This window comes from Sitodiplosis mosellana, unplaced genomic scaffold, assembly GCF_009176505.1.
Source record: "Sitodiplosis mosellana isolate CC-2019 unplaced genomic scaffold, AAFC_SMos_1.0 Smas_scaffold_6170, whole genome shotgun sequence".
Classification (NCBI taxonomy): domain Eukaryota; kingdom Metazoa; phylum Arthropoda; class Insecta; order Diptera; family Cecidomyiidae; genus Sitodiplosis; species Sitodiplosis mosellana.
The window spans coordinates 3,913,841-3,939,345 of record NW_022601411.1 but is presented as its reverse complement, the minus strand read 5'-3'; the positions used below and the strand labels follow the sequence as shown (position 1 = coordinate 3,939,345).

Here is a 25,505-nt window from a genome sequence, read left to right as displayed (position 1 = left end):
ACAATAACACTTTAACTTCCCAAATTCAGGTTAAGGAATGTGTAAACAATATCTGTCTACAATTTCTCTTTTAATTGTTGTATGCATTGTGTTCTTTCTCTTCAATAAGTTTTGCATTCAAATTTCATATTTTATTAAGAAATGTACACAAACCCTTTTTGCTTTTCTGTGTGTATCGCTTTGATGAAGAAAGATAACTAATATGATAAAAAAAAAGCCAAAAAGAAATAAAAATAAATGGAACTAGACGATTTTTTATTGATAAATTCCAAAATAAATCCACTCAACTTTTTGTGCAGCGCTAGCTCTAGCTCTAGTGCTGGTATTAAATAAAATCAATGTCTTATGGAATAAAAACTAGATTCATGACGGTTGATCATCAACTGAAAGTGGAAAAAAGTTGTGCAAAATATAAGTATAATTGTGTCGCTGAGCTTAAAAATGGGAATACAGATCTGTTACAGCAACAACCGAACATAAAATATTGTTCCCTAAAAACGTTACATGAATTTCTATCCAACGCGAGTGTAACATGAGCTAATACTGTTTCTAATGCAACTCATGTTACACTCGCGTTAGATGGAAATTCATGTAACGTTTTTAGGGAACCATATTTTATGTTCAGTTGTTGCTGTAACAGATCTGTATTCCCATTTTTATGATCAGCGACACAATTACTGGATTTAATACTTATTCTGTAATTGATCATCATTTAATTATACAGCAGTTACCATATTCTTTATTTACAATACCATATTGTAAGAACAACTCTTTTTCAGTATCTTTCGAAAAAAAGTTTTCCCTCCACTTTTAAATAATAAGGTGCTAGTCTTTCTTTTTATCCTCAAGAGGTACATCGACTAAAAAGTATTGTGATTTAAAATATATGTGTTATTCACATAAACAAGATCAGATTATGGTAGATTACGTACATGGAATAAAAGCGGATTCAAGTGGGGTAAAACCATCACTATTGACTGGGTTAATATTTATTCCAGAAGCTTTTATCAATAAATCAACGATATTCACAAAACCTGCCAAAATATACGGTAAAAAAGTGATTTAATAATAAAAAAAAGAAGTTCCGTATGCCATGCAATATTGGTTCAAAGAAAAATGCAACATAAAATTACCACGCAAAGCAGAAAAGTGTAGCGGTGTATGACCAAAAATGTCCGGAAAATGTCTTGGCCGTCTCTTCATGGCCTAATGTATGGATGTATGGATTTGAGTGGGGAGCACCGCAAGGATGCTCGTCGCGTAGGTCATGAGACCTTTTGCAAAACTACCCGTTTAAGAGATGGCCTAATGAAATCAAGTGATTCAAACAGTCAGATTACTTCTTTCATCGTATAGAATGGAATTTACTTATTAGAACAACAAAGCGCTGTCGCATACCAAATATTACAGCATAACTATGGCGTTAATGTCGGAGTGTCATCGGAATCGGAAGCAGCGTAATTGACATCTGCACCTGTTTTTAATAGTACTAGATACATACTAGTATTCCAACGATATCCTTGTGTCCTAAGTCGAGTAAATTATATCGTTTATTTTCATTTCGGATTCTTCATCAAATTCACATACGAGTAAGCGATTATAAACTGGATTGTTGGCTGTTGCCATAGCTAATGGTCCCAGATGAAATTTCTAAAAAAAGATGACTTTTAGGTGAAAACAGATGAAAAAAGATGACAAATTTTTCAAAAAAGATGACTGTCATTTTTTTCATTTTTTTAAAAACATTTATATTTTAATTCCGGAAAGGTAGGGTAGAGGTTTGTAGGTTGAACCATGATGTGCTATTTTGTCCATGACATTTTTTTTAATGAAGATATCTTGGATGTATGGATACCGTTGGAAAGAGGATTTAAAGAGCTCACACTTTGCCTAAGAAATTTATCCGATTTACTTGGAAAAGACATTTTTCAAACCAATTTTCCTCACATGCTTCAAATCGAGAAAAAAAAATGTATGCTGATTCCAAGTGCTCAAACTTTAATTAAAGTTCAAAGTCAAAATTTTTGCTAGTGGATATTTTTGAAATTTTTCGTTGCTATGAAAACTGTTGGGCCCAATAATGATGCTTTACATCAAAACATCCGAAGTTTTCATTAATTATGTGGTATTTTGGGGATTCTTCGTTAAAGTTCGAACTTTGATTAAAAACTAAAAATGGACTAAAATCTAGTAAATGTTGAAAATCGTAAAAATACCCAAAAGTAAAGGTTTTACACAATGTAGTACTTTTGAGTACATTTTTAGTACTTTTAGAACATGGTATGCAAAGGTCTTGAGGATTACTAAAAAGTTGCCACAGACACTATTGCTCTATTTCGAGTCGTTGAGAAGTTATAGGACTTCCGAAATTTTGGAACAAAATTACAAAAAATCGAAAAAAAATTGAAAAATTCCAATGTCAAACCTCTATTTATGCCCAAATATGTTCAATCGCATTGAAATTTTTCGAAAAATGCCAGGAAAAACGAAAAAAAAATGTTTCGTGAAAAATCGAAAAAATCCAAAAAACGGTAAATTTCAGGCGACTTTTGGGTCAGATCATCATTAATCGTCCTAATTTTGTAACGAAATTGAACAAGATCTGTTTATAAAAATGCCAAATTTTATGAAAAATTGCTATTTCAATAATTTAACCCTTTGATGCACAATTTTTTGTTTTTGAATCATTTTGATATATGTTTTGTGCCACGATAAATAGAGAAAGACCTCATACTTAGATTTTTGAAAAATTGCGTATTTGTCGAGAAAATCGGAAAAGAGTCAAAAGTGTCAAATCACTATAAAAGCTTGAAAAAATTAAATTTCATAAAACTAATGATGCAGAAAGTTAAATTGATGTGTTTTGGTCCTACGAGTCCTAATTTGACAATTGAAAAGAATGAACAAACCCATAAGATAAGAGGAGGAAAAATGTGGAATTCTGCTATAATTTCGCATTTTTCTTACAGCAGTACATGAACAGAAAAAACTTTCCATTCAGCCAGCCAATTGTAGCCTGTAAAGTATCAAATGAAAGCTAGTTCAATTCCCTACATTTGTTTCCAAACAAGAATGTAAAAATATTCAGTGGTTTCATAGCTATAGCGTCTGGCGTATCTGGTTATTTTAGAAACCGAAATGTGATAAAGGGTTAATGGAAAATTTGTATTAAAGTTCGATTTTGGATTCTATATCAATTTGGCTATTCGGTGTCTTCAAAAATGCACTGGTATTCTGATGATATGATGATACAAATAAGCCATGAACTGTAGAGATTTGATACTCATGGCGCCCCCTACCCCCGTAGTCTCGCCGCAACTGTCAGATTCTGTCAGATTTGTAAAATACATTTTAAGTACCTATACAACTGAATAAACACCAACTGAAATGATTAGTTTAATATAATACGCATGGGTGCTTGCTATTACCGACTAATAAATTGTAAAATTTGAAAAAATAAATTCATTCGTTTTTTTGGAAAAATTCCGACAGTAAAACATAAATGATAAATCAATCTATGACGCATTCACTTTGAATACTAATGAACAAATTCCATTACTCCTGAATTACATTACCTTCTTTGGCAACGTTTGGAAACTTCGTGTAAACAATAATGGAGTATATCGACACTACATTTCTCGCTGTTATTAAGACATTTATTTCTGGTAAATATTTTGAAATAAAAAGAAATACATTCTGTATCAAAATGTATTAAATTTAAAAACTTTGTTTTTATGCGTATGTACATAACATACATTGGGTATGAACCGGTATGAACAGCTGTAATGGCGGACATTTTCCTTTTCACCGCTTTTGACAGTTCATATTCATATATATTACATGCCAGAGATCATTTTGCATTCTGTTTATTCATACGTTTTTCAGGAGTAATGTAAATTTCATGTCAAAATAAAAATGTGCTACCCAAAGCACGTTCTTGAATTCACTGTAGAACAATTTTATTTGCTAAGTTGACATGCAATTTTCATTTCTCTTGAATAATATACAAGCAAGCTAAATGATTTGAATAAATTTATGTAGTCAAGAGCTTCATTTATTGTGTATTCCAACTCGATTTGTTTATTATATTTATTTTATTTTATTTCAATGATTATCACGTCTTTAATGTGTCAAAAAGAAAATGGCTGCCACTACAGCAATATACAGCAATGGCGGTTCGTACTTAATGTGAGTTAAGTACGTACACAGAAAAACAAAATTTTTAAATTTAATAAGAATGTTATTCATTTTTTTTAAATATATTTATTAAAATAAATAATATTAAGAATAAATAAATGCTTCAATAACATTGAAAATTCATTTAGTATTCGATTTTCTACCGAAGCAAATTCAATTTCATTTGGTTGATCGAAGTTACCAAATGAGTCAATGCATTTCAGGAGTAATGAGATTTGTTCATTGAGATTCAAAAGGGAATACGTTTGAAGTTTATCATTAGATTTCTACCGAAAAATTAAATGAATTTATTTTTTTCATGTGTATTTTTTACAATTTATTAGTCCAATGAATATATCATATTTTGAATTTATAAAATGTGGAAATTTAACAATTTATTAACACGGTCTTCCTAGCGTTCTCCAAATACTGCATTTAACGAAATTTAACCAGATTTAGAGATTATGAGAGATTACTTAAAATTCATGTGAGTTCGTAGTCATGACACTAGGTACACGTAGTTACTCACAGTTCACCGCCTATTGATACAAACATCAATGTAGTAGACATTTTTGTTTTACGAAAATGGACCATATTTTTTGCCAACTCACTGATATTAGTGTATTGTTCTTTTGCAATGTTGTTTTGGAATTCAATAACGAATTGGCTAAATTTGTAAATAATTGATTTTATTGTTTATTATTAAATACGTTCAACATCCATTTTCAAGAAGCATACACTAATCACGTCACATTTATCAAGGCGTTTTCAAGATTATTTTACAGCTACTGAAAAAATATAATAGGTACTGAAAATAGATAGCAGGTACTGAAAAGTACTGAAAACCAGTTTTCAGTAGTGACATGCCCCCTGCGAATACTTATAATACACATAATGTCTTTCATATATTACTAGAAGTAATCTAAACGATTATTGGAACGGCTATATTGTGTTTCACTCTGGTTATTATCAATAGAGAATAGAAATTGAAAACTTGTTCCTTACCATCGTCAATAGATTTATAAATTGCTTTGATTGTGTCGTTGATCTTGAGCTTAGTGTATCGACTGTAAATATTTTAAAGAGCATATTACAATGTGGCTAATAAAACTGTATTTCCATGCAATAGAAGCAGTAAAATAATAAAAATCAAATATTCTTACTTTAGTGGCAATGAATACCAATTTCCACCCGAACCCATAACCATTCCAATGAATGAAATCAACATGTTCACCCTTATTAAAAGCTACATGTTTTGAGATCTCGTGAAACTAAAAATTATTAGAAAATAAAAATATCAAATGAAAATTATTATCACAGTCAATTTATGTTCTCTGGGATAAATTTTTTCGGCTAAAAATACCAAAACTCGAAGATCATATTTTGTTAGAAGGAACGTAATAAGTGAAGAATTCCGAGCGTTCACTGTATTAAATAAATAATTATTAGTTTTTGCTTCAAAACGCAGTTGAACTTGGAGTTATATACAGTAAACACAAGCAATTCGCGCGAGAAACTGGGGAATATTTGCTCACATACGGAATAAACATAGAACACTCTGTATTGGAGTAAACGTGTGTGCGTTCACTCCAGTTCAGAGTGGTTGTTTAACTTACTAAAACATGCGCAAGCTTGGTAGTCACTCAGTAGGGGAAAAAAGACATTTACATTTATTCCATAGCACGCTGGTTTGTACCACACTGGAATAAACGTATTGACATTACTCCACTACTGAGTCACTAGCAAGCTTGCGCATGTGTTAGTAAGTTAAACAACCGCTCTGAACTGGAGTGAACGCACACACGTTTACTCCGATACAGAGTGTTCTATGTTTATTCCGTATATGAGCAAATATTCCCCAGTTTCTCGCGCGAATTGCTTGTGTGTAGAAATAAAGATCAAACCACTGAAATGCTACTGTATCTAGCCGTTTCTAATAAGCTTCGCCACGCCTTTTGGGGACGTTCGTAAAAAATCCATATTTTTCAAAACACTAGTTTAATCTAGGGGGATTTAACTACGTGAAAACTTGTAAAAAAATGATATAAACACGCACGAAATTGTTACATTCACCAGAGAACTTGCATGATTCCACTCAGTTGACAAGTTCCGTATTAAAACAACATGCGCGAACTTGTGCGAACGCGCGCGAGTTCGTGTGCAAACATGAAGCTGGACGACGCGCACACATCAGTCGTTCCATTTATTATATCTGGATTCACTTTTTCTTCCAACACTTTCTCCAGCTCTTGAAAAATATTTCCTTTGTCCATTTTATAATTGTATAAATCTTTGAACTTTTGGAAAGGATGGTATTAATGGTTGTATGATATTCGTTTCAATGTAATGGCCGTTGTGCCCGACCGAAGAATAGCAATCACGCACAAGCTTAAAATGCTTCGAACGAACAAAACATTCGTAACGACGGTACTAAAGAAAACATGATAAAATGATGATGTTTTTCTCATTGGTGTTTTGAAAAAAACCTAAAGCCTATTTTATGTTAAAACAAAATATTCACCGAATTTTTATTCAAATGAATCAGTCGGTCATAATTGGTTCGATGTTTTCGTTCGAAATTGAAACTGTGAAATCACGTTGCATTGTTGTGGATATTATATGCGTTTTTGCAAAAAAAAGTGTGTATGTTGCTATAAAAAGAATTTCAACCGAAATGAATAAATCTAATTCGATGAAAACCACATTGATAACCAAATACGACGGTCTTCGTCATCGCAGTTCTTTTTTCTTTCTTCTTTTTCTTTCTCCTTAAATAATAGATACATTTACTTTCAAACACTGACCAAACACAAATTTTTACTATGAAGTGAATCCAAATGAAGAAAACACATTAACAAAGCGAACTGTTCACGAAATTTTATGAGACAGGAAATCAGTAATGTTTAAAATGCAAATAAAAAAAAGAGACCGCCTCTAATGTTTCAAATATGGATAAAAGAAAGAATGGCTTCACAAACAACTGGTTGCCTAACCACAGGCGTATTTTTAGAACCGAATGAAACTTGAAAGGCCAATTAGGTTTAAGTATCCGATAAGGAAAAAATGTAAACAAACCAACTATTCATGATACAAGTAGGTAGTCAATTCAATGCATCCGCATGATATGATTCATAGTTCGATGGCTTCACCATTGCGTGTTGCAGCCATGAATTATAGTGATCTACCGGACAAAGTTATAAACCGATTCCTCGGAATCGGATAACCATGAATTAAGATCAAAAGAAGACTTCATTTTTCGTCAAGTCATTCACTTTACTCATCAGAATGAAAACTAATCCTTACCAAACCGTTTTTTGATTATGTTGGAAAGAACCAGAGCAACGAAGAAAAAATAGGAATTTTAACACAAACCGAAAGAATATACAACGAAATATTAGGTGAGCCAATACTCTTCTTTTCATCGACGTTAAAGTTTAAATTGTTTATCGAACAATTTCAACTTAACTAATACAACTTCCATTGACTTAAATAAAAAAAAACATCACGAGCTAAGACACTAAACATTTGCCATAACTGATTTTTTTAATTGACGTGAAATTTGAATGAAAATTGGCATGTTGTCTACGCACATGGGTATTACAGCGTGTAAATAACGGGAATTGAAATGCTCCTCTGTTGCGAAGCTGAAAATGAAAAAAAAACCACAAATCATTTCGAATTGGAATAACATGACACTTTGTCGAATGATGACGTTACAAAATCCAGATAAGTGTGAGCGAGAAATAATGAGTTTTCGGCGTCTGAGGGAATAGGAATTTCGGAGCTGGTTGAATGATGGCTCAATCGGAAGCTATCAATTTGTATGCATAATGGTTTGGGAACGACGGACACATTATTTTTGTCGAATTCCGCTCGGAAATCCGAGTTTTGGCCATGTGTAGATTTTACCATATAAATCAATGTTATTGCAGCCGCGACGAACTGCGCTCCGAGGTTTTCATACAAACTTCCCATGTAGACGGTCGCAACACAAGCAAAAATCGAAAAAAAGTGTTTAATTTTTTTTTCAATTCTAATATAGTATTGTGTCTGCCCAATCCATTGGTGTTATCGGCACATCGAAATTCGCGCTCCCTATCACATAATTTGCACTGTAAAACCAAATCACAACCAAAAGCACCATTAAAATGAATAATCATACCAATGGACTTGAGAGTGTATCGAACATTTTTGCTTCAATTAAAATGAAACACGATTTCTATAGTCAATAGATATTTCACGATTCATTTTCAAGCGAACAGAATTTATGTTGCACTTTAAAAAAGCAAGAATATTGTGTTACGCTTATCCATAAGTGGTTCAACTTTAGTCATTTTTATTTCCATGTGTGTTGTTTACGAAGTTTGAGTGACAGTCAAACAGCGACGATGAAAATGAAATACGTAGGTTGCTGCATAAGTTTCTGGCCTAACCCTGTTCCAGTGTTGCCAGATGCAAACTAGAATATCCATTGGAAAGTTTGACGTTTTTAAACATTAGTCTCTTCAGACCACTTTGACAGATGAGCAATATTTGTGTTGTTTACAGTGTGTTGAAAAAGTTGTCTCGGCCAAAAAATGGAATTAAATCGTGAGCATTTTCGTGCGATTATTTTTCACAATTTTCGACGCGGTTTATCAAGACAAGAGTGCATCGATGAGCTAATATCTTTGTACGGGGAGCAAGCACCATCCTTTAGCACCGTAAAAAACTGGTACAACGAGTTCAATCGCGGTCGACACTCTCTCCAAGACGAACACCGTGAAGGTCGTCCAAAATCGGCTGTTGTGCCAGAAAACATCGATGCTGTGCGCGAACTGATAATGCTAGACCGGCATGTGACATACCGTGAGATTGAGGCATCCTTGGGCATTAGTATGAAAAGCATCGGTAGGATTTTGCATGATCATTTGGCCGTAAAAAAGATATGTTCCCGTTGGATCCCACATAATTTGACGAATGCTCAAAAAAAGGCTCGTGTCGATTGGAGCAAAGAAATGTTGAAAAAATACAATCGCGGTGGCTCAAATGCAGTGTATAACATCTACACAGTTGACGAATCATGGATCTATGCATATGAGCCCGAAACAAAACAGCAATCGACCGTATGGGTGTTCCAAGACGAGCCAAATCCAACAAAAGTTGTTCGTGGAAGAAGCACATCGAAGCAAATGATTGCCTGTTTCTTCGGAATTAACGGTCATGTGGCTACAGTACCGTTACAGGAACGTAGAACGGTCAATTCTGAATGGTACACCACCATCTGTTTGCCAACAGTGTTTGGGGAAATAAGGAAAACCCAGAAGAGAAGACGAATCATCTTGCATCACGACAATGCGAGCTCTCACAAATCAGCTGAAACAATGGGCTATTTGAGCACTCAAAACGTCGAATTGATGGGTCACCCGGCTTACAGTCCTGATTTGGCACCCAATGACTTCTTCTTATTCCCTCACATCAAGAATAAAATGCGTGGTCAACGTTTTCCGACGCCCGAAGATGCGGTTGATGCGTTCAAAACGCATGTTTTGGAGCTACCTCAATCTGAGTGGAAAAAGTGCTTCGAAAATTGGTTCAAGCGCATGCAAAAGTGTATTGATCTTCATGGAGAATATTTTGAAAAACAATAAAACCATTTTTGAGCATTAAAATTTATTCTTTCATTGTTAGGCCAGAAACTTATGCAGCAACCCTCGTAAGTTCTTTATATAAATTTCCTATTGGAAAAGTTTGAATTTAATCAAATAATTCTAAAAAACTGTTTGTTCTGCTCATCAAAACCAAATATTAAAATTTGAACTCATGATAAAAGGACAAAAAACAAAACATAGAAATACTCCATGTATTTTGTTGACGATTGAAGCAAAATATATCAATAGCGCCGCCTAACATGATGCGACATTGGATGCGACGTTTGCATATGGCGGAAGGAACATATCTGTGTACAACGCGCACATAGACTCTTTGCATTCACACCAACGTACACATAAAGTCTTTACTTTCACACGTACGTATAGTTACAGAAATTTATGTTTGGAGGCGCTCCCAACAAAGTTTCCCCAGCAGTTCCAAACGTCCAACATTGCTTTAGCATATGAGCTAGGTAGTATTGACAAAAAAGAAAATGTATTAATTTATTATTATGTTTGAATTTATTTTGGTCTATTTGTTGGTTTTTTTTTTTTTAATTTATATATAATGGTGAATATATTTCATAAACGAATAGAAACAGAAGAAAAATTACATATCTTCACTATTTCATCTGTATGTTTTCTGCTTGTACCAAACTAGCTGGTTGTTTTGTTTTCATCACCATTCATTATTTCTTTTCATTTAATTTTTTACAAATTAATATTTTATTACTAAATACAAAAGGAACTCTATTTTTTAAATTAATTATTTACTTATGTACGACTGGCTTACTTTTTGTATTTACTTTGAGAAAAATAAAATGAACAAGCCAAGTCAATTACATTGAGAGTAATCAAATCACAATTGAATTGAAATTAGAAGACTTGTTTACGAAGACGCACACGGAATTATATATTGACAATATGAACGCGCACACAGAGTGGCGAGCCATCTCAATTTTACTTCTTTTATTTTTTCAATATTTTCAACATAGGACTGATCGATTAGCGAGATATTTTTGTCACAAAATCTAATTATGCAGTACACACTGATAAAACTGCTTATGTCAAGTAGCCAATCTGTTCTACACAGAGAAAACATAACCTCTGAATGTCATCGCAAACCGGGATAAACCATATATTTAATGGTGCTGACACCTGCTTTTGCGATAAATTCTATCGTATTTGTGTATGTCAACACCATTAAATGTATTGTTTATCCCGGTTTGCGATAGGGTTTAACGAAATGTCAGAAATTTCTTTTCTGTGTGTACATTTGACATTTTCAATATTTTGCATAAATCTGGGCACATTCATATCTTTTTGTTTGAACATGCGTATTATATATGCATGCATATCGCAAAGAAAAACAGAATTTGCTTGTTGATAATTCAGAAAGTCGATTATAGGGTGCGTATTGTGTAGTTTTGTTGATAATGGCGCTACTATATGAGTTGTTTGGAGCAAAAATGTAATACAGAAGAGTTACGTGGAAAAATGTCAAATGAAAAGGGATAGCTATATAGTTCACTATAGTTTACTATACAGTATACTATATAGCTATCCCTTTTCCGCTCATTCATCATCGACATTTTTCCGCGCAACTTTTCTGTATTACATTTTCGCTCCAAACTACTCATATTTGCTACGCTGTATTTATGTTACTTGAATCTGTATTTACCGGGCACGTAGTGGCCTGGACTTGGAGTTTATTTATTTTAGGAAAAGCCGATAGATTTTTGGATTTTAAACATTGCGAGTTGTTCTGAAAAAATGGAAAATCCTTTTTGTTTCTGTGCGCACGGGAAATGAGTAAAAAGATTCAAATGAAGTTCATCTCTCGTCCGCACAGAAACAAAAAAAATTGAATTGTGTTGTCTCAATATAGTTTCATAGAGCAATCGTATTATACTACTGTGTCCAAAAAGTAAGGTGACATTGCATTTATTTTGAAAATTCTTTATTTATTCTTCCAAATCAATTTCATCGCCTTCAAAGTAATCCCCTCCCGATACAATGCACTTATGCCAACGGATTTTCCAATCTTCGAAACAGTTGAAAAAGTCGACTTCAGGGATGGCCCTCAGCTCCGTCTTCGCTGCGGCTTCAATCTGCTCTATCGTCTCAAAACGGTGTCCCCGGAGCGGTCTTTTGAGCTTGTTGAACAGCCAGAAGTCGCACGGTGCCAAATCAGGTGAATACGGTGGTTGTGGAACGATATGAGTCGAGTTTTTGGCGAAATGTTCACGAAGAATGATCGCATTGTGAGACGATGCATTATCATGGTGCAAAAACCAAGAGTTGTCTTTCCACAATTCCGGCCTCTTTTGGCGGATAGCGTTACGCAAACGACGCATAACACTCAAATAATATTCCTTGTTGACTGTTTGACCCGGGGGAAGGAACTCATAATGCACAACACCCCGATAATCGAAGAAAACAGTCAACATGACCTTGATTTTTGAGCGACTTTGGCGCGGTTTTTTTGGTCTCGGCTCACCTTTGGCACGATATTCGCTCGATTGGTCGGTTGTTTCCGGGTCGTAAGCATAGATCCAAGTCTCGTCTCCAGTGATCATGCATTTCGTCTTGTCAATGTAGTCAGAAAGCATTGTTTCACACACGTCAACTCGACACCTTTTTTCCAAAAAATTCAATGATTTCGGTACCAGTCGAGATTTGACGCGTTTGAGGCCCAAAACATCCTTCAAAATGGTATTGACTGAGCCTTTCGATATGCCAATATCATCAGCAAGGTCTCTAATCGTTAATCGACGGTTTTCCAACACCAAATCTTTAATTTTTTGGACGTGAGCTTCGTCGGTTGAGGTTGATGGTCGCCCAGCACGCTCTTCGTCTTCGACACATTCACGGCCTGCTTGGAACTCACTATACCACTTGTAAACATTTTTTTTCGACATAGCCTCATCACCAAAGGCTTTCTGCACCATCCTCAACGAATCCGCAGCAGAAAATTGATTCCGCAAACAAAATTTAATGCAAATTCTTTGATCAACAAATTTCGACATCGCAAAAAACGAGAAATTCACTTTTAGCAGTCCACAAAACGAAGCGTATCTCAAACACTAATGAATATTTTGACGTGTAATTTGGCAGGGATGTCAAAGACAGTCCTACCAACCTAAAAATAAAAGGATTTTTTCAAACTCCCCAGCGCGCTAAATTTTAAATGCAATGTCACCTTACTTTTTGGACACAGTAGTACACGTTCGTGTTGCATACTCGTGTGCAAGAAAATGACTGACTGACTGTAACTAAAATCTATGAATTAGGGATTATTGTTAACTGAGCTGGAATTTTGTACAAACGCAGTTGACTATGATGTCATTTCAGCCAGCTGCTTATTTTGTAAACCTTGGCAAACGTGGCACTTAAATCCATTATACTGTTTCATTTCGATTTTTTAACCGTAATTAAAGCAAAAACTTACTTTTCTTTAGTTTCTAGACTAAGATTTGCACCTGGTTTTCAACGGTTCATATATATAGTGTGTGTTTCATCTAGGTTTCATTGCTATTTATTAATAAAATAAATAGTATTTAACCCTCTAATGCATACAACCGCCTCCTGACGGGCAACATTTGAACGCCTGTAGAACGTAAACCGTACATCGGCTCACATTGCTTCAAAGAGAATTTTTATTAGTCAATTTTTTCTGTTTATTTTTGTCTTTGGCAATATTTGTCTATGTAGTGTGATTGTAAAGTTATAAACAAAAATGTATGCAAAAACAAAAATTTGACAAAATAAATTATTCAAACTCCAAATTAGACACATTTTTGACACTTTTAAACAATGGATTTGATTGTTCTCTGATTTATGTCAATCGCATTTCCTGACTAAACCATGAGGAATCCAGGAATATGAATATTTTTTTAATTATCTATGGCCAAAAATCAACCAATGCTCCCAGCCCTGGGAAAAATTAATGCATTAGAGGGTTAATTACAACTATCGTTCTATTCAGCACACATTCGTTCATCTGCGTGCGCGTGTGTGTAGTTTGTTCACTTTTATGCTTTGAAAAATCGAACAACTCGAACGATGTACTGTCGACAGATCGGGCACTCACTCAAAACTTTTCCGCAGTTGGTACACGTTGCCATGTGACCACACTCCAATAACACACATTCAATTGCCGCATCCATACAAATCTTACACAAATCCACCGTTGCAAGCTTGTCGACCGCTAAAAATAGAAAAATACATTCAAAACGATTTTAATTGGCTCATTTAATTTTGATCCTCAAATATTTAAAATGATCAGAAACTTTTTTTTTTTTCAGAAAGAAGGATGTGACTCGTCACTGAAAGCTGTAGACTCTACGTATTAAAATCGTACCATCAGTCTACTCAGTCACAGTCTTCTTTGATCCGAAAAATTAGCAAAGCATCCGAAAAGTATTCTGATTATTTTTGATATTTTTCTGGTAATTTTCCATATGTTCGGATCATAATTAATTAATCCATTTAAATTTGATTAAAATTACTGAGAGCGGATTATACACTACCGTGCAAAAGTTTGGAACCACTATTTCCACTACTTTCAATAGTAAATCACAGAGGTTTCATCGAAAAATATTCATGAATTTCAAAAATATAGCAATTTGAATTTGTACTGTGTGAAAAATGTTCAAATTGATATATTTTTTAAATGCGTGAATATTTTTTTGATGAAACCTCTGTGATTTACTATTGAAACGTTGTAGAAACTATGCACAAAATATCAAGAGTGCAGGTGTTTCCGAAATATGTTAATGAGTCCACCAAAAATGGTCAATTTGTATGAAAAATACCTAGTGGTTCCAAACTTTTGCACGGTAGTGTATATGGAAAATATTTTACCTGGACAATTTCTGCGATCATCCCACAGCCGTTGTACACGTTCCAACAATTCACTCTTCTCACAGCATCCCTTGAAATCGATACGATTTAACATGAGCACTTCTTTCAATTGTTTGACACTTAAATCTTCTAGTTCCTGCCTGTTGAATTAGAAAAAAAATAGACAGGAAAAAATAATTTTTTTTTTTGGAAGACGATGAACCATCTCTGATTAAAGGAATTAATATACGCTAGTATATGGCTCAAAATGCGACACAATAAAACTTGAAAGAAAGAAGACTATCAGTGTCGATTTTTATTCGGGTAAGGTATCTTAACGTATTTTATTGCTCTACGAAACATTTTTTTTTGGTTGAGATATCTTAATTTTTTTCAAGAAAAAACATCATTGCACCGATAGTCTGACGTATTGAATTTAAGTCCAATGAATTTAACTCGAAAAGAAATGAACTTACTTTTTCTCGATGGTATTTAGATCAAAAAATTGCCTTGGGGGATGTGTTGATGTAGTATTGGTGTCATTGTTTGAACCATACACATGAATCCCAAATGACGGATCATAATTATCGTCGTCATCATCATCATCCGTGTCTTCGTTTCCATACATGTCAATTGCACTGAATTTCTTTCGATTCCCTTTCGTTTTGCCACATTTTCGACATATTAATTTATGGGCGCTTTTATGTAACGAAAACTCTTCACTGGTACTTGTCGAGCGCTCTTCATCGTCATCACCACCATCATCGTCAACATTGCCGAGAAATCGTGCGGTTCGATGACTGGGATTGCTTGTTGAAGCCGTATAAACAATACCATCGGATTGTCGTCGTGTAATTTTCCGATGCATTTGTCGTCGTGATTTCAATGCCTTTTCGAGCTTTGATCGCAATTCATCCGTATTGCGTTGCTGCTGTTGCTGCTGTTCTGACTCATTCATCACTGTGGAATGTTCTTGCGGGAATGTGATCTTGGTATCATTTGTTATCATTTCATCTAATTGTGTATTGTGTCTTTGGTTGTCGCTGCTATGATTAACTTGAGGTAATTTCGTAATTGAATTTGGTAAATTTGTTGTGTACGAAACACTGGTTGTCGATACATTTTTATCGACATTATTCTCAACGTTGGATGAAGTTGAAGCGGTATCATCAATGTTCCATTTGCTGTCCGTGTCATTTGGTGTAATGTTCGTTTGAAGTCCACCCACTGCTCCGCAGTCTTCAAATGATGCAATATCCAAACTGTCCACTATTGATGTCGCATTTAAAATGTTGTTACCTACTTTCATTGAGCTACTCAGCGGTGCCGTCGTCATTGTCGCTGTTAAATTGTTGTCAATATCTAATTGTAATTTTGTTGTTCTGAATGAAGAGCTAATGGCTTGTGCTGCCGCCATTGTTGTTTCAATCAATGACGGAGCAACGGGACTTATTAGTTGATCGCCCGAATTCTCCTGTAATTCAATAATCAGTTCATCATCGGAACATTCACATCCAGAACTAGAACCAACATCGTTCTCACAAACAGTTTTTGAAAGTTCGGTTATTTTTGAAGAAGCCAACGGTTTATATGTAGTTGAAGTTGAAGCATTCAGCATCGGCCGCGCTATAGTTGAAGGCGATTGCATACCATTCTGTGGAATGATTCGAGATATCACCGCCGTTGTTCTTCCATCTTCACTTGAGATTGATTTCAAGATCGATGAGTCGCTTGCATTCGATGAATCGCCCGTGATAGTTGGTAACGTTTGTAAGTTGCCAGTTGTGTGATTTCGCCCGGACCCAGAACCAGCATTGCTATAATTATTATTAATGTTGCTAAAGGCATTATCCACCGGTGGCGATACCATTTGAGTTGATTGATTTACGCTTGAGGTTTGTATTGTTGTGGATCTATGAGTTCTGTGGAGTTTTGATATATTACCACTGTTATTAGATGTGGTCGACGTGGCATTATTAGTCACATTTGAATTAAACGACGGCACATTCTCAAAGCTATCGCTATAACGTGGCTGGTCCTCGCATACATTCGTCTGTCGATCGCTTTGATTTTGCTTGAAATCAAAATTAAAATCTACAAAATGATATACGGAAAATTATAATTAATAATAATAATATAATTATGATAATCGATGAAAAATGATTATTTAAATCTCTCAAATAGTTATTTAGTGAAGAGATGAAAATAGAACTAACCAGCGGCAATTTTCTCCGTGAAAGTCGTAAATAAGTTTTGACACGTATTGCGAATTTGATCGAATGGATTCGATCGAGGATCATCATCACTTTGATCAGAGATTCCCATCGAGATAGATGTTGGTGATTGTTGCAAATCAGGAGTGAAATTATTTGAATTGTCCACGTGAATCAGCACTAAATTCACAAGTTCTTCTTTTTCTATGGAATTGGAAAAAATAGAGTTAAATTTAATATTAAATATTTAAATCGTTGGATATTTCATGTTTGTTGAATTACCAACGCATCCTGTAGTTGAAATATGCTTCGATTGTAGATAGAATATTAAGTCTTTTGCTTTCAATTTCAATAGTTCAATTTTGGATAGTGGACGAGTTGTGAAAATGACACAGCGTTTACATAAAATTCGTTCCTTATTTTTGGTGAGACAATTGCTACAGTAAAGTCGTCTGTAAGAAAAATAGTTATTGAAAATGTTTTAGTGATAATTCCATGTTCAAAAGGCAAAACTCACCTGCATTCAGTACAGGATTTCTTTCGTTTGAAAACCGTAAATTGTATGTTACAGGCTTCACAAGGCATTTTTTTATTACGTTCGATTTGGTTAATTTGTTTCGGTTAATAATGCTGCTTATGTTGTTCGATAGAGAGAGAAAACTTGATCAGTCAGTCGGTTCGTCCAAAGAGAGTATGCTCTAAAGATTTCTTTAATCGATGAATTAAAGTCATTGATTCAATTATTTTGCTTTGGTTTATACTGCACTTCTACTCATTGGAACTCTTATATCGGTTATAAAACTCGACATGAATATCTGAAATAGTAAAAATCAAATTAAAATTCTCTTGGTATTGTGGTATGCTATTGAAATGGTATATGTTAAAGTGCAGGACAAAATAATTCTATCATACAAATTTCGAAGTTGTCTCATCAGGATCAGATAAAAGGCGTACACCATTTTGCAATTTAAGGATTACTACATTACACGTTTTTGTCGTTCCAATTTAAGTTCAAACATAAAGTCATTGAATTTTAATTCGAAGTTAGTACACTACATTCTTTGGAAAAAAATTGTTCTTCTGTCCTTGTTTGTGTCGTGCATCACAATTTTGGTATTCGATTGGCGCTCAACTAACCTGTTTTGATGATTTGATGTGTAAAGTGTTATGAAGGCACACAAAGATTTTTTTTTTTGGTATTTGCTTGGTTTTATTTTTTGTTCTCACTTGCAATTTTACCATGCACCGGCGCAGCTCAATCACGTTCACAATTAAATCTTTTTCAATTTAAGCATACAATAACTCACTTTTGTTATTCCTATGGATTTTTTTTTATTATACTTCAACGTGAAATTACACTTGCAAAATAATAAAAACAATGATATACTGGAGTGACCTTAACGAGTCTTACTGCTGCTGCCGCTTCTGTTGATGTGCACATGTATTGTATGCATATTAACGCAGTTTAATCAATTAGTAGTGTGACAGTTTTGTTTGCGAAACTCTATGTGTGTTGTTTTTAGTCCGTATGTTACATTGATTTTCACGAGTGATAATGAATGTGCTTAGTAATAATTAACCTGCAATTGAATGCGACGACGATGGCGATTACGATGAAAACAACACCAGTAAAAAAAACATCGGGGCCAACAAAGACAACAACGGCAATGAGACAATTTCTAAGACGATACACAAGCACTGGCCTGTCATCATCATCATCATCTTGTGCATGTATTTTTATGCTCCATAATAGAACGTAACAGTAAATCTAACAACACATACATGTTTGTTCATGATATTTCTTGTTATTACGGTTATTTTTTGTGTGTGTTTTTTTCTGTTTTCTTCTATTTCATCTCCATTTTTTGGTACTGATTTGTTTTTGAACACATATCAAATGGATGAGTCAATATCAATAATTAGAATGTACAAAATAATTGATTTCTACTGTACAGTACAGTAAATTTATCTAATTTCGATACAACTTTGATTAACCGAGAATTTGTTTTTCGTTCTTTTTAACACGACACACAGCCGAAAAGCGAAAATGAAAAGATTTTAAAATCAAACAAAACAAACTACGAAACAACAATCAGCAAAATCCAAAATTTTATTTTAAATTCAATTGTGCTGCTTTTTTCCTTTTAGCTATTGGTTGGTTGACTATAGATCGGATCTAACTAATATCTGTGAACATATGACATTGTGTAATAATTACTGGTTTGACGTTGAATGAATATTTTTTATGGGTAAGTATGCGAAATGTCAAATAAGACGAAAAAGAAGAAGAAGAAGAGGAAAGAATCAGGAAAAACTGAGTCATTTCAGTAGTGAGAGTACTGAACGTTTACGAAAAAGCCAAACAGAGACGGAAAATGGGATCAGTGCAAGTGAGATGGATTGCGATGACTATGTGGCGTTAATGCATTAGTATTCTTTCATCAGAATCAGATTGTCTTTGTCTTTGCTGGTGGTGGTAGTATTGTTGCGGTATTTGTATTTGGGCTAGCACATTTTGGGCTTCTATTGACATTTAACATATTTTCGAGCTACTCAAAAAACAAACGTTCTTGTGTCTCTTCTCTTGTTTTTATCCTTCATAGAAAAAACTTTTCATTGATTGTTCAAACATCATCGCATTCCAGTATTTCGCATCGCAGTGAAAAACATTGTAGCAAACTAAATCACACACATACAAACATAAATATATGTTTGGGAGCCTTTGTTTTGACGTTTTAAGTGCCATATCTGAATGCCTCATCAACGGCGTGGTTTTACTGTGTATCTTGGATGCCCAATTTCAACTATCTCTAATGCAAGTATTATCTAAATTCTTTCTTTTTTCTTTCGTTCACAATCACATTTCTGTTGGGGTGATACTTCAATTTTGATTTAATAAAAATGCTGAATGTTAGTCGTGATCAACACGTCAATGTGATGTCGTTCTGTGTATTAATGTTGTATTTAAAATCGTACTGACAAATATTTCACACGCTCAATTTCATAAATTCTACCAAAATCTGGCGTGCCAGCGAATACTAGACCATTTGGGTGAATTCATGATCTGAATCAAGTAGCAATAAATGACAGCTACAACAAGCAATAACATATTGACCAATTTCATGCAATGATAAGGTTAAAAAAGAATTAATATGAAAAACACATCATTTTATTGTATAGATGTGGGGTGGATGTAGTAAAGAAAACAAAAATCAAAATGTTTTTTTGTATCATCGATGATTAAATATGCACGGTTATGTATTCAGATCATTTATGTATGAAACATAAAATTCCCCCACCAAAGAAATCAGTTCGATATAATCGGAATTGACGTAGCACATTGCATTCAATTGTCTAGTTTTCCGTTGTCCGATTCGCTACTGATTATTGTCATTTCTTCCACCTTTTTTCATCGGGTGTACGTGTGAGCTCCAGAAGATTAATGCCAAATGCATAACGGAATCTTTGCACAATATTTTTGTGAAACGCTTACTCTGATCGACTGAGTTATTTTGTGTGCCATTTTATAGATCTTACTCAACGTAATCGAACCACTTATATCTCGCTCAACTTTTAATCTTTACCCAATCGAATTTTTTCTTTGTCCCAAGTTCCAACAACAATTCATAATATGAAATCTAACAGTTTTGTGTATACTCTAGCAGTTGTTCTAATTGTTGATTGTATGCAGTTGGCATTGCATCGACATCAACAAGTTTGTTGCTTTGGTGGCGTAAATTCTTGGATTGGCATTGCATTCGGCAACAACAACAGAAACAGAGAAGACGGTTCAACCGCGACGCGGTCACAATTACGAGAATGTATGAATTTCGGCCATTTCTTGTTACCCGTTGTGAATACAAAAGTTATGCAAAAGCAACAAGTATCGGTCGGGGAATAAACTACATACCCAAACCACGTAGCGGCCATCGAGTTGTTGCCAACGAAACCGACCTATTCTCATTCGGAGGTAAGACTTATAATAATCAAACATCAGGCTTTTGCTTATTAACATTTATAAAATTTTTCTATAGGCTACAACCCAAACATCGAAAACAAACTTTTACCAGAACTATTGAAATTCAACTTTTTAACGCAAAAATGGAGCATAGTCTTCTCGTCTAAAAGTTCTAATATGCCACAAGAATCTGTTTCGAATGCACTCACATTGAAGGATAATTGTTTGGTGGTAAGCAAACCAAAAAAAAAACATTTTTCAATTCTACAAAGTATCATTTGTTGCGTATTTTAGTTGTATGGCGGAACGGGTTTCCCATTCGGTGAGAAAAGATCAAATGAAACATACCTTATGTGGCCGTATGAACAGTTGAGAGCGATTGAACATTTGGTTACGCAAGGAAATAAGCCCGAGCAATTGTACGGTCAATCAATATTAATAAGAGGATATTATCTATACGTCTTGGGTGGAACATCTGGACACGAATTTACATGTGATATTCATAGGTACCTAGACACTTTTTGGTAATTTCTGGTTTAAATGAATATTTATGTTACATTCTTCAGATATTCAAATGCTTTCACCCCCATAATTTTTTCTCTTTTAATTTGTTCATGCATATGTTGCATCGAAATCAAATATTTGCGTCGTTTTCAACCGTTCTCCAGCAAAAATTCTAGGGGGAAGATCCATTTGCAAATATGTTTATCTGCATTTGGATGGTTTAATATATTCGCACAATATTTACTCATTTTTGTATCAACCGTGAATATTCACAAAATGCCATATTTGCGGATGAAATTAGCAAATTTGGAAAATTATTTGCATGACAAACACTTTATTTACAGAATATTTGCCATATTTGCGATACTGTATTCTACGCCAGTAGCACCCTCTGTCGAAAATACATGCCATTCTTGAATATTCAAGCAAATATATTTGCTAATATGTCACATATTTGTGAGCATTTGCGAGGCATTTCAATTCGATATTTCCCCTTAGCAAAAATGGTTAAAATTATGATCAAACGAACAAATCAAATATATATGACCGAAAATGGGGTATTTCCAACGCATGTGAAGCATAATTTTATTATATTCAACAGATCCAAAAACTTTCAGAGTTCTGTTTGTCCCTATCGGAAGTTCACTAACATGAATCATGAATGACGTTTGAAATGCCATTTTTGACAAATACCATTTCCAATATTTGGGTAAACCTTGTGACGAAATCATTTAATCAAATTTCCAAACTCTACCGTATAGATGCCGCTAGAGCATCATCTGCTGAATATCTTCCATTCACGATTCATGTTGTTGGGTATTTCAGTTTTTACTCGATTATAATATTTTAAATAAATATTCTCCCTTTCGCCTTCCACAGACTTAATTTGAACACACGTACGTGGGAGTCATTGTATGTATCCAATGAAAATATTCGAGACAACGACCCAAAGGGAAGGTACCGGCATGAGATTGCTCAAGACGATGAATACATATATATTTTTGGGGGTGGGACACAGGACACCTCATTCGATATGGAAGTGGTAGGAACTTTAACCAAAGCATATCGTCAGATGTGCAAGTATTGTTAAGTATAGAAACAATCACTTATATTTTGTTAGCATAAACATCTCTTTGAATTAAATTCAAATCCATTACTTCAGTAACCAATTTAGGACCATGATGATCAATTATCATGGTACTTGTAGTTCTGTTGATCCTTCACAGCAAAAAATAAAAGTCTACATCTGGGCGTTTTTCAGCTAAAGATGCATTCAGTCGATATTTCTGCTAGTAATTTGAGCTGCTTATAATCTGGTTGGAATTTCGTCTGAAACTGCGTTTGCTAGGCAAAATATAAGGCTGGGCGCCTCTACCAGTCGAAATTCCACCTTAATGTGAACTTTTATTTTTGACTGTGTTTGTTTTCAACTCTTCATTTTGAAAGGGCAACTCACAACCTGCCTAAATAATCTTCCATCAAGATTTGAAAACAATGGAAGTCTCACATTTTCAAAAATGAAATGTGAAATGTTCTCAGAATTTTGAGGTCTCATTTCGAGGTGGTCAAAATCTGGTTTCCCAAGGTTTTTCTCAGTCAATACGCATTTGATCGATTCCGTGAGGTCCAGTATGAAAACTGCTTACTTTCTTTCATTTTCTATTTCAATTCAGCTTTTCTCTCATTCTCATTCTCCATTATCACTGGACACTTGCTTCGTAAGTTTTGCCACGCCATTTAAGGTTTAAACGTGCAACATTCAACATCAAAAATGAAATAAAATCAAGATCTTGTAATTCATTTTTTGGAAAACTGAGAAAACAATGTTTTCTGTTTTTTGTTATTACTTGCAAATATATATTTCTAATCAATGTAGCAGCGAACTCATCATCATAAGCGTAGATGTAGCAGAGAGCAACAATTCGTTAGTTGCCGAAATATTTCATATGCAGTTCACCCTATATTTCACGTGGAATCCTAATATTTGGTAAGCCGAAGTATGATTTCGTTAGCGGCGCTGCGCGCAATGTATGGCCTATGGCTGCCACGATATAGAGTAAATAGGAGTTCACGTTATATTTATTGTCTACATGCGACGTGGCAAACGAAAACACACTTCGGCTTCACAAATGCTAAAAAATACCAAAACCAAATCATTCAAATCTTTTTTTTACGTTTTTTCTTTCTCTGTAGTGTTCGATTTTGACAGTTCTGAACGTCTCTGTTGGATTTTTTTCGAAACTGATAAAAGATAAGGACTTAATGTCTTCGACAAAATTGTAGCACTCAAAATCTTCTATAACTTTGCTGCGTATAGATATTCCTCATCTTCTATTAGTTTTGTAAAAACCCAAAAAAAAACTTAAAAACGCGATAAATCATCAGGAATGAACGTTTTTTTGGTTATTTTGCAATCGAAAGAAGTGTCTTCTTTCATGAAAAAGTCATTGAAACACACTCTACTTTCAGTCTTGTCCAAAGAATTCAAAATTTTATTTGCTTTCTATGTACTTTAAATGAATTTTTTTCTTTAATTTTTCTAACAAACAAACGAACAAACCTTTTTTTCCTCAAATTTTCAAACGAACAAATGAACAAAAAATGTTTTTATGTTGTCTAACAAGCGTTCGAAAGTGTTCGATGGCTAACACTATGACAGAGTTCTTCTTACACACCGGGAATAATGGTTGAGATTTTTGCTTTAAGATATCTAAAACGAAACTTATTTTTTTAGACTAAATTTGTATGGAAGAAAATAAATTTAATTTTAGATCTTAATTTTGGATTATTTTTACGAGAAAAAAAATTCATTGTACCAAAAATCTCAACCATTCTTCCCTGTGTGTAGATTTATTTAGATTCATCGTTTCATATTTAAAAACAATTTCAGTTAATAAATTTTGCAAATCCGTCTTGCCAGATACCAGCATACAATTTCCTCAAAAATGAATTCGTTTTCATCCCAACGAATGCGGATCCATCATTTGGTTACCCAGAAGCCCGACGTTTTCATTCGTGTGTTCAGCAAGGGGGTGAGGTAATAATTGCAGGTGGATCTAAAGCGGTTGGAATATATTTTGACGATATCTGGAAATTCAATCTGCGGACTCGTCAATGGAAACTTCTCCAAACGAAATTGCCTTACGTTCTATTTTTCCATGATGCGGCTGCCGTCGGCAATGGGCTGATGTATATATTTGGTGGTGTTACAACCCGCAACGGTGATTTGGTGCGAACGAATGATTTGCATAAAATCTGGGTTCAAATACCAAAACTCAGTGAAATTTGTTGGGAAGCACTAACTTTTTATGATCCGACTATAGCCAACCGAAGCAAAAAAGCATTGCTTGAAATAGGAGTGCCACGTACATTTGCCGAACGAGCTACTCACGGTCGCAACACCGGCGCCGATTAATTTCAAAGTTTGTCAACACTAAACGATTGATTTTCATTACACATCAACACATCGATTCGTTGGCATTCGTTGATTTTATTACTGTTGATGAATGACCTTCATGTCAATGAACTAATAAAAATATCGTTGACTCGGTAGACTATAGTGTATACAGCTCGTTTCCTGAGTCAACACCTTGATTACAATTCTATTCGCAAGTTCATATAATTTATATAATTGCAAACACAAAAAACAATTGTAAATAAAAATTGTGTAGGGTAACTTTGCTTAAATCATTTGAATTTGTACAGAGTTTTAAAAGAAATTGTGATCCATTTTCGAGAGTCCACATTTCAATCAGCATTTATTTGCTTCGTCTAAAATACTAAAACAATGAAATAATATTTTTTTACATTAATGTTAATTACTTAATAGAAAAAAGTAAGGCAAAATAAAACTCATTTCAAGTGTTGCAATGATTTTAATTGGCTTTTGGACACAATATACATCATTCATAACAGTGGACCATATAGAAAAAAAGCAGTTCGTTAGATTGCCAGAATAAAATGTTGAAAACTGTATTTTCATTTGTATAAAAGACTTTCTTTTTTTCGATTGTAGCGTGAAAAAATTGCTTGATAACTTATAGTGTGTGCATTTGAAGCGAATCAGCTGATGGCGAAACACACACGGACACGTTGGAGTCGAACTTGGTGCGCAAGTTAATATCGACAACAAAACGATATTATATTTTGTAAAATTGGTCCCAGTGCTTTGTTTTATTT

The 25,505-nt window shown here is 34.3% G+C and overlaps 3 protein-coding genes and 2 long non-coding RNA genes across 8 annotated transcripts; 2 read left to right on the top strand and 3 right to left on the bottom strand.

Moving 5' to 3' along the window:
• Nucleotides 1-228: 228 nt before the first annotated feature.
• On the bottom strand, nucleotides 229-1,650 carry LOC129575902 (uncharacterized). The gene is made up of 6 exons (XR_008688843.1): nucleotides 1,588-1,650; nucleotides 1,399-1,527; nucleotides 1,134-1,305; nucleotides 933-1,034; nucleotides 732-860; nucleotides 229-383 (listed from the first exon to the last, which is right to left on the bottom strand). It is a non-coding gene; the product is annotated as an uncharacterized LOC129575902 (long non-coding RNA).
• A 3,191-nt stretch (nucleotides 1,651-4,841) lies between these two features.
• LOC129575901 (uncharacterized) lies at nucleotides 4,842-5,758 on the bottom strand. Its single transcript, XR_008688842.1, has 2 exons — nucleotides 5,340-5,758; nucleotides 4,842-5,243 (listed from the first exon to the last, which is right to left on the bottom strand). It is a non-coding gene; the product is annotated as an uncharacterized LOC129575901 (long non-coding RNA).
• Nucleotides 5,759-6,841: 1,083 nt separating this feature from the next.
• Nucleotides 6,842-9,806, top strand: LOC129575938 (histone-lysine N-methyltransferase SETMAR-like). The gene has a single exon (XM_055460178.1). The coding sequence runs from the start codon at nucleotides 8,754-8,756 to the stop codon at nucleotides 9,804-9,806; it is 1,053 nt and encodes a 350-aa protein (XP_055316153.1). The 5' UTR covers nucleotides 6,842-8,753.
• Nucleotides 9,807-13,462: 3,656 nt separating this feature from the next.
• LOC129575899 (rho GTPase-activating protein gacZ) lies at nucleotides 13,463-19,111 on the bottom strand. 2 transcript variants are annotated; one of them, XM_055460133.1, is made up of 7 exons: nucleotides 18,002-19,111; nucleotides 17,382-17,679; nucleotides 17,147-17,316; nucleotides 16,868-17,068; nucleotides 15,128-16,745; nucleotides 14,673-14,812; nucleotides 13,463-14,016 (listed from the first exon to the last, which is right to left on the bottom strand). In XM_055460133.1, the coding sequence occupies exons 2-7, from the start codon at nucleotides 17,447-17,449 to the stop codon at nucleotides 13,841-13,843; spliced, it is 2,373 nt and encodes a 790-aa protein (XP_055316108.1). In that variant the 5' UTR covers nucleotides 17,450-17,679; nucleotides 18,002-19,111; the 3' UTR covers nucleotides 13,463-13,840. The 2 variants fall into 2 exon arrangements, with proteins under 2 accessions (XP_055316108.1, XP_055316109.1); XM_055460134.1 differs by having other exon boundaries at nucleotides 17,777-19,098.
• LOC129575900 (kelch domain-containing protein 10 homolog) lies at nucleotides 18,743-25,318 on the top strand. Of its 3 annotated transcripts, none has more exons than XM_055460136.1 (7): nucleotides 18,743-19,113; nucleotides 19,468-19,679; nucleotides 20,530-20,834; nucleotides 20,899-21,053; nucleotides 21,117-21,328; nucleotides 22,206-22,368; nucleotides 24,247-25,318. In XM_055460136.1, exons 3-7 carry the CDS (start codon nucleotides 20,684-20,686, stop codon nucleotides 24,739-24,741), a joined length of 1,176 nt encoding a protein of 391 aa, XP_055316111.1. In that variant the 5' UTR covers nucleotides 18,743-19,113; nucleotides 19,468-19,679; nucleotides 20,530-20,683; the 3' UTR covers nucleotides 24,742-25,318. The 3 variants fall into 3 exon arrangements, with proteins under 3 accessions (XP_055316111.1, XP_055316110.1, XP_055316112.1); XM_055460135.1 differs by having other exon boundaries at nucleotides 19,078-19,254; XM_055460137.1 differs by lacking the exon at nucleotides 18,743-19,113 and adding an exon at nucleotides 19,141-19,340.
• The last annotated feature ends 187 nt before the right edge of the window (nucleotides 25,319-25,505 follow it).